We start from the raw sequence: 9,242 nt of genomic DNA, 5'->3' as shown, positions 1-9,242 counted from the left end.
CTGTAAAATCAAAATCAGAAATACCAAGTAAGACTACTACTAACTGGTAAAAGACATTTACGCGGGCTTGAATGGGGTAGATAAAAAATTCTGAATGAATGAGCACATTCTGTGGCAAAGATGGCGATACCGCTAGCACACCCTTTGGATCAAAATATTTAGGAAATCGATCTATTTCAGGAGCGGATGCAGTTTTCATCAAATCCAAAAGAAGATTTTGAGTGGGAAAAAGAAGGGTTGAGCAAATTTGCACAAAAATAAGGAGAGGGTTAATGTTGTATATTATTTATAGTGTATATTGTTAGTATATAGAAAATTAATTTAAAAATAAAAAGAAGAAAAATTTTCAAAAAAAAAAATTAGAAAGAAGAAAAAAGAGTGTTCAATTTGACGCTTATGTCGAAATCTACTTCAGTTCATTTCGACATCAGTTTATATCGTAGGGGAAAAAATAAAAAATAAAAATAAAGTGAGCGCTCCTCTCTTCTGCAAACTGAAAGCCATCGGCCACCCTCCTGCCTCTAGCCTCCTACGCACCGGTCCTACTCCCTCCTCCCCTTTCCCTCTCCCGTCCCGTCCCGTCCCGTCCCGTCCCCTTCCATCTAGCCTCCTCTTCCCTCAGTCTCCATTTGCCATATTCACTAGTGCAATACACAGGCAAGGTATCCACCTACTTTGCTTTCCATCACTCATAGTCTACTAGTCCACACTTCATTAACCCAAAAAAAAGGAAAAGCTGCTGACTATAATTATGATCGTAATTTGGATGATTACTGCTCCTCCAGCAGTTTGTTTCTTCAAACACTAGCAATGTCCTAGTTGATGTCGATTTCTTTACAAATTTGATTCTCTTCTCTAATTCAAGCTGTCCTGTTCAAACATGGAAGCCTTTCGTCTACAACCCAAATTTACCTTCACACAATTGATCCTCCCTACCCACCAAAATATCACTAGAAAAGCTATCAAAGTCAAACCCCAGTTTTCACTTTTTTCCCCCTTTAATCTCCGCCTCAAACCCAAACCCTCCCTAATCACTCCTCGCAAGCTTACTTTTGTAACCCCAATCAATTGCAAGCACCATGACGAACATCTTCATGAATCTAACCACCACCATCACCATCACCACCACCACCACCACCATGGTCATCATGATGATGTGGGGTCTGAGGTGAAGCTAACCAAATCCCAGTTGGCGTTTCTGAATTTCGCCAGGGCGGTTAAATGGACCCAATTGGCCAACTTCTTGAGAGAGCATTTGGAGTTGTGCTGCTGCTCCGCTGCTCTGTTCATTGCGGCTGCTGCTTCCCCTTACTTGGCCCCCAAGGCTGTTGCCAGGACTCTCCAGCAAGTTTTCACTCTCGTTGCTTTTCCTCTTGTCGGGGTAATACTCATTTTCTTCATTTTGTTGATTCCTTCAATCTTCATTACTTGCTACTAGTAAGACTGCGAGTTTGAAGCACTTAATTGAACCCCTATCTGACTATCTTCTTTTTGTCGAAGAGAATATAGGGAGATAGGGGAGAGGGGTACTTGATTTTGGACATGGTTTTGTACCTTATGACCTTTAAGTCCATGTTTGTGTGTGTAAATGAACTATGGCTTGCTAAAAAGAAGCAATTTTTGACATGATTTTGTTCCTTTTGACTTTTAAGTTGTTGTTCGTGCAAATGGTTGAATGGGAAAATTACTGTGTTAGTGAATGATCGTGCTAAGTATCATCGATGTGTATGAACTGACCTTTTTAGCTCATTGCGGCTAACTGAATACTTTAACTAAGCTTCATGATTATCATTTTGTCTGTTTTTAGTGGGCAAACTATGTTTTCTTAGTTGATTTTAATCCCTATTTGTGTGTTTGACATTGAATACTTTTAGAGGCTACATGTTATCTTATGACAGCGCAAGAAATCCTTACGGCTTTAATCTTTTTTTGAATGGTTCTGAGATTATGTTCTAGGTGGAACGTTGGGGGATATCTGCAATTGATTAGATTAGAAGACCTTGTTTTCACATTTCTATTCTACCTTTTAAATCTTATTAAGCCTGTACCTTTCCTAAATTAGAGAAACCACTACAGGTTAATCAGCAATTTCCTTTTGTTTTCCCTGCATTTAATTGAAGGTTATAGCATGTCAACACTTTTTAATCATCCTTATGCACTAAAAAACTAGTTTGGATATTGTGTCTTTGTAGGCATTTATTGTTATCAGCATGCTGTTGATTTCTTAACTTAAGGCTAGGGACCTGTAACTGTCTATTTACTGTATTTTGAAATTGGTTATCTTTGGAATTTTTTGCTGTCAGGTCTCAGCATCATTTGATGCTATATTGGACATAGCGGGGGGAAAAATTAATATTCATGTACTAATGGCCCTTGCGGCCTTTGCATCAGTTTTCATGGGGAACTTCTTGGAAGGAGGCTTGCTTCTGGCAATGTTTAATTTGGCTCATATAGGCAAGTTTCTTGTACAAGATTAGATAGCAGAAGCTTGAATCTAGCTATAAATGAAGTTTCTGTAGGTTGAATATATGGATTTTGCAGCTGAGGAGTACTTTACCAGCCAGTCAAAGATTGATGTCAAGGAGTTGAAGGAGAATCATCCAGAATTTGCTCTCGTGTTGGATACAAAATATGGAAAACTGCCTAGTTTTTCAGACTTGACATATCACGAAGTCCCTGTGAATGATCTGGAAGTTAACTCATATATATTAGTCAAAGCGGGTGAGGTTCGTACTTGAAAATATTATAGCCTTATCTTCATCTGCTACTTTTCCCTGTGACTGATGACATTGAAGTCCCTCACTTTAATTTGTCCATAAAAAAATTTTTTGCCCTTAAATTCTTTCTTGATTCTTTGTTGCCTTCGTCTTCATTTTTGTAGAGATCTTATTACGTGAATTTTTGTCAATGAAATATTTTATGCTTTTCTGTTTGATTTTTGATGATGTAGCTGGTGAAAATAGTGTATTATGCACTACAAAAGGAAGGTTGTAGGTACCTTGTCTAATAATCTTGGTTTCTTTTTTGTTGTTAAAGTTCCACTGCCTACACAAAGGATGTTTACAAGAAGAATAAAAAGGAAATTCAGATTGTTTGATCTATTGAATGTATATGGATAACCATATCAGTATGGGGTGGAAAAAGAATCGGACAATATACTGAGCTCTTTGCTTTCACACACTAACATCTTCAGATACTTTTCTGTAGGCAATTTATTGATCTTAGAATTGTAGTACTACTATTTTTATTGTGTAATGCTTATAAGATGTGCCTAACCTGCAGTTTTATTTTATCATGATGAATAGTTTAACCTCTTGCTTTAATACTTGTTTTATTAGCTAAAACTCATGCCTAATGTCAAAATCACTTAGTGACATTGTGTTCTGGTTTCAAAACTAACTTGTCCTGACTTTGTCAAAGCAGAAGAGGCCTGTTTTTGTCTTAACTTCTTGTCTCAAGACTGAAAACTTCGTTCATTGTCCCAGCTTGTCATACTTGGCATGACAGTTCACCTTTGACCAAGTTTCCATTTTGAGGATTAATACCTGCACAATTATTATTTTCTCTTTTCCTTGAATTCCTTACGTTTATGCAGAATTTTGGTTACGTTAATTTCCTTATGTTCTATTTTTGCACAAATGTGTTCTTTACATGACTGTCTAGAACCTTCATTGATGCTGGTTTGTTGATATAAACAGTCAGTTCCAGTGGATTGTGAAGTTTACCAAGGTAGATCAACAATTACAATTGAGCATTTGACTGGGGAAGTCAAGCCAATTGAAAGAAAAACTGGGGACAGCATTCCTGGCGGAGCAAGAAACTTGGATGGTATGATGATAGTAAAGGTAAGGACTGTTTTTCCAACACTCCCAGTAAAATACTAAATAAGTAAATACTTTCAGATATACATATGCGTAAGGTATGTTCCTGCTGGTTTTTGACATATGGGACATATTTCCATGTCTTTCTTTTAGGTGACATATTCTCATGTTCGAAATTATAATAGTAGTCTCCAATAGTTTGTGATAAGATGAAATTTTTATTTTGTTTTTTGATTTTTTTACCTTAAAGCTGTTTTAAATCATCGTACTCCTTCCTCATTTCAACTCTTGTAGGCAAAGAAAACATGGAAAGAATCTATGCTTAGCAGGATTGTCCAGCTGACTGAAGAAGCTCAGCTAAGCAAACCAAAGCTCCAGAGGTGGTTGGATAAATTTGGTGAGATCTACAGTAAAGCAGTTGTATTTTGGTCTATAGCTGTTGCACTCCTTGGGCCACTTATTTTCAAGTGGCCTTTGGTTGGCACGTCAGGTAACTTTTAGGATCTTCATTTTCCTATTTTATCTTTAATGCCTGAATATCCAAAATGTTTACCTTGATCTAGATTTCGTTTGAGCTAATTGTACTCTGTTAGTCCATCACATGAAGAGGGCTAAAAACTCAAGATAAGGAACTTGTGGAGGTCGTTTGTTATCCATGTTGAGTTTACACTATTTCTTCATCAGCAACATTTTATAGGAAGAATTTGAAAATTTGTGTAGATCAATGAAGTCTTGTTGTATACCGTGTTCAGTGGCTAAGGAGGAACGATAGTCATGTGTTAATTGAAATATACTAAAAAATAACATTCACGGTCGCCTTTAACTATGTTTTTTGCTCTTGTATGTAATCAATACAATTGAGGACGCTTCACACTGTCTAAAGGCTGCTTATATGACATTGCTATCTCAACTAGCACTGAAACCTTTGCTATCATTAACAAGTTAATGGAAGTTGTAAACCAGCTCCGGCATTATAAATATAGTTAGATGATGGTGTCTTGGACTTTTGCAGACCTAGACCTGGCTCTGGAAGTAATTTTTCCTTTATTTTTTTTGAATGTCCACCTTTATAATAGTAATGTCTTTTGACTGTAGTATGCAGAGGATGGATTTATAGCATACTGGGTTATAGTTATATATTTTATGACTGTAGTTTGCAGAGGATCAATTTATAGGGCATTGGGGCTTATGGTGGCCGCATCACCATGTGCACTAGCTGTAGCACCGTTGGCCTATGCCACGGCAATTAGTGCCTGTGCTAAAAAGGTATTTGCTATCCCATACACATTTACATTGAAGTCCTAGTATGGTTTGAAAGGTTGTCTATGGGTCAACCACTGTATTTATACCTAATTTATCACAAGTTCTTGCAATTTTTTTTAAGTATCTGAATATAAATACCATTATAACAGAACTGTTGATATACCAGCCCTTCTTGTCCTAAGAATGGGGGTATCTTGTTCTTCTACCTTGCCTGATGGCAAAACAAATTATGAGGAACTAAGCTATTGATCTACTTTTACCTACGCTTCATGTTTGCAGGTTTTTTAAAGAGCAATGTCTCTAATAATAACAGCATCAAGCTTTTATAATATGTACTAGCACCTTGAAAATGACTTAATATGATTCTACAATATCAATTTGGCTTACAGGGAATACTGCTCAAAGGTGGACATGTTTTTGATGCTCTAGCATCTTGCCACACTATTGCGTTTGACAAAACTGGTACCTTGACAACTGGAGAGTTCACATGTAAAGCAATTGAACCTATACATGGACATCTCAGGAATGCTGAAAAACAACTTGCTTCATGTTGTGTACCCAGCTGTGAAAAAGAAGCGCTTGCTGTGGCTGCTGCGATGGAGAAGGGTACTACTCACCCAATTGGAAGGTTTTTAATTAGCTGGAGAATGTTTTTTATCCCTCAGATTGCTTAACTATGCTGTCTGAATGGTTTCTCTGATGAGTGCAACTGTTATGAATTGTTGATTTTTATGTTTTGCAACATTAGCTGTTTTTGTTTGTGATGCAGAGCTGTTGTGGATCATAGTGTGGGAAAAGATCTTCCTTCTGTTTCTGTTGAAAGCTTTGAGAATTTGCCTGGTAGAGGTCTTTTTGCAACATTATCTAGCATTGAGGTAGTGTTGTATTTTAGCATTTGGTTAACTAGTTGTTTATGTTGACTTACATTTAGAGATTGAACTGTTATCCAATTTTTGGGTCAAACACATGCCCTTCTCATTTTACCGGCACTGCTAACTTTTCTTTGTTTGCTCTGACTTCTGTTTTGGATGTGGTATTCTAGTGAGTTTGTTGTGCTTCTAGGAACTATTTGCAAACTTCTTGTGATGTGGAGATCCATGAGAGATCCCGGGCTGCCATGCTGGCCACCCTAAAATGGAATAACTAGTGGTCTTCTTCGATTATCAACTATGATGCACTAAATACATCAAAATCTTCACATTCTGGATTTTTTACTTAATTCCTTTTTCCCCCTTGTGACAGACATGCTGCATGAATTTCTAACTTTTCATATATTCCACCAAGTAATTTTGCCATAGGTATCTCCTATATGGGGTTATGCATCATGGTCCTTTGAAGATTCATGGTAGTCATTTTTCATTATGTGTTTCAGTATTCTGGCATGACGATTGAATTTAAGTTCCTTTCCTAAAGATCTTCTCAGTTTGTCACTGCTTTATCCAGGTCGAAATCATTTAATTCGTAGGATTTTGTAATGTTCACAGCCAGGACTTGGTGACGGTAAAACATTAAGAGCTTCGCTGGGCTCTGTGGATTACATTGCTTCGCTTTATAACTCTGAAGACGAATCAAGTAAAATTAAGGATGCAGTGAGCGCTTCTACTTATGAAGGCGATTTTGTTCGAGCTGCTCTATCTGTTAATAATAAGAAGGCAAGCATTTTTTCCCTGGATAGGCATAATTGTTAAATAAATGTAGTTAACTCTTCATGTGTTTTGCAAATGGATTTGGATACCTCTTAAAACCTATTGAAATGGACACTAGTGGATTTTCTTAATCACATTCAAGTTTGGTGACTTAGTTCTGAGGGATTATGAGTTGACATTGGATATCTCCATGCGCATGTTGTAGTGAATTGTTATGCAGACTTCTTTACCGTATGATGCTAAATCTGGGTTGAATTTGGGGACTACAGGTGACCCTTTTTCATTTTGAAGATAAGCCTCGACCTGGAGCTTTTGATGTTGTCCGGGTATTAAAAGATCAAGCAAAGCTCCGTGTAATGATGTTAACTGGTGACCACAAGTCAAGTGCGCGGAGAGTGGCCAATGCTGTGGGTATCGATGAGGTATACTGCAGCCTTAAGCCAGAGGATAAGCTGTATCATGTGACAAGTATATCTAGAAATACAGGTGATATTTACATTCTGTGTAATTCATCATGCTGAATCATCTGCTGCCTTCCACTAATAGAGATGTAAAATATTTTTTGGCGTCAGTAAGAATTATATATCTGGTTTCTTTTCTTCAATTTGACTTTTAGTCAAGGCAGTGGACAAACCATAGGCCAAATGAGATTTCCACTGAATCAGCAATTGAATGCTATGTGAATTTATGCAGTATAAATTTTTTTGTGAAGCATTTAGAAAAAATATGTTGGAATGTGTAGTGAAGATCTTATACATGTAAGATTTCTTCATTCTTCTGAAAAATTACTTTTTCTATGCTATGTAAGATTAACATTTTAACTCCATCAAATAACTTACTCTCACCGTATGCCTATTCACGTGGCTTTGTGTTTTTACAATCTTGGAATTCCAATCAAAGCATCGTGTTGCTCAAATTCTTGCATTTTAGTTCATTAATATTTGCCTTGAATATTCCCGACAGGAGGCGGGCTTATAATGGTTGGTGATGGTATCAATGATGCCCCAGCCCTGGCTGCTGCAACTGTGGGTATTGTGCTAGCAGGTCGGGCCAGTGCAGCTGCTATTGGGGTTGCAGATGTGCTATTGCTCCAGGACAACATTTCTGGTGTCCCATTTTGTATAGCGAAATCTTGGCAAACAACTTCCCTGGTAGTTTTCCTTTTCCCATTTCATTGCAAATATGTATGCTTCGTAAACCTAATATTGGCTGTAACACTCCTTGCAGGTCAAGCAAAACGTGGCCCTAGCTTTATGTAGCATTGTAGTGGCATCTCTTACGTCAGTTTTGGGATACCTTCCATTGTGGTTAACGGTATGAATCAACTTGTAAACGGTCTGCTGCAATACATGATAGGCAATGGAGATGATATATACTATATGACCATAAGAAATGCCTCAGAAGCACCCAGAACAAAATGTTTTCACATGTTGCCTTTTCTTGTTGATGATTGCAGGTGCTTCTGCATGAAGGTGGTACTCTACTTGTTTGTCTCAATGCCATCCGGGCTTTAAATCCCCCAACATGGTCATGGAGAGACGACATTCCACAACTTGTTAACAAATTGAGATCTGTATTTATGTTTGTGATGGGTGTCAGCCACCCGGAAACCCAAAGCGCAGCACAGGCGGCGGCACCCTCGTGATGGATGGATGGATGTACCGCCTCGAGTCATTCAGTTGGAAGCCATAACCCTCCAGGCTTTTGTGAATTGTGATTTATGAAATATTATAGGTAGAAGGAGGACCATATTCATTCTGGAGTTGTGGATAGCTTTTAGAAACAAGACAGACATTAGTTGTCAACTGTAAATTTCTCTCCAACAGACGATTTTTAATGGCGACAATGATGACCTGATCAAAACAGGAAATGACATCTCCTATTTTTCTTGTGTCCCAATCAAATTCTGTTGCGCTGCGATCATTATCCTCTTTGGATTTTGATATTTAATTGTGGAATTGCAGGTTTGGTTGCTTTAAATTCCTTGAGCTTCCCGGATGCATAGATAGCCCAACTGCAAACATGACGCAGTTCATATGCTTGTTCCCGGGCCACCGGCATTGCGCGTCGACACACGGAAGAGATGAGAAGGGGAGTCCAACACGCACGCTGTAGCGATCCGATCCGATATCTAAAAAATTGCAGTTGGTACGGTTACGTCCTGGACTCTCCCTCTCTCTTTTCTGTGTGACTTTGAAGGTTCTCAAGGGTGGATCGGATCTCTACCAGTATTGTATAATTGCTTTGCTTATATGGGTCATATGGTTGAGCTGGCCATTGCAACTTTTGCAACTCAAGCCGAGAGTTATAGAGAAGAACTTCAGCAGCGTCATACCAGCTACATTTCCTGCCTCAGCTGTAACCTAACCACCAAATTCAGTTAGCTCACAACGCCTCATCCTCCTCCAACCTTCAGTTAACCGCAGCCCTCTAATATTATATACACACACGCACTGTGTTAGTAGCGTTGAATGAATAACAGTTATACAAAATTTGAATTTTAAATTTAAAT

At 38.1% G+C, this 9,242-nt stretch overlaps 1 protein-coding gene across 2 annotated transcripts; it reads left to right on the top strand.

Moving 5' to 3' along the window:
* Positions 1-418: 418 nt before the first annotated feature.
* LOC113702090 (probable cadmium/zinc-transporting ATPase HMA1, chloroplastic) lies at positions 419-8,634 on the top strand. Of its 2 annotated transcripts, none has more exons than XM_027223076.2 (13): positions 419-1,381; positions 2,304-2,454; positions 2,542-2,726; positions 3,699-3,845; positions 4,116-4,311; positions 4,975-5,087; positions 5,474-5,712; positions 5,854-5,959; positions 6,569-6,736; positions 7,000-7,216; positions 7,694-7,881; positions 7,958-8,044; positions 8,187-8,634. In XM_027223076.2, exons 1-13 carry the CDS (start codon positions 881-883, stop codon positions 8,373-8,375), a joined length of 2,487 nt encoding a protein of 828 aa, XP_027078877.1. In that variant the 5' UTR covers positions 419-880; the 3' UTR covers positions 8,376-8,634. The 2 variants fall into 2 exon arrangements, with proteins under 2 accessions (XP_027078877.1, XP_071915432.1); XM_072059331.1 differs by having other exon boundaries at positions 1,082-1,381; positions 2,392-2,454.
* The last annotated feature ends 608 nt before the right edge of the window (positions 8,635-9,242 follow it).

Source organism: Coffea arabica, chromosome 7e (genome assembly GCF_036785885.1).
Source record: "Coffea arabica cultivar ET-39 chromosome 7e, Coffea Arabica ET-39 HiFi, whole genome shotgun sequence".
In the NCBI taxonomy this organism is placed as follows: domain Eukaryota; kingdom Viridiplantae; phylum Streptophyta; class Magnoliopsida; order Gentianales; family Rubiaceae; genus Coffea; species Coffea arabica.
The sequence above is the reverse complement of the archived record's forward strand: the minus strand, read 5'-3'. Positions and strand labels throughout refer to the sequence as shown.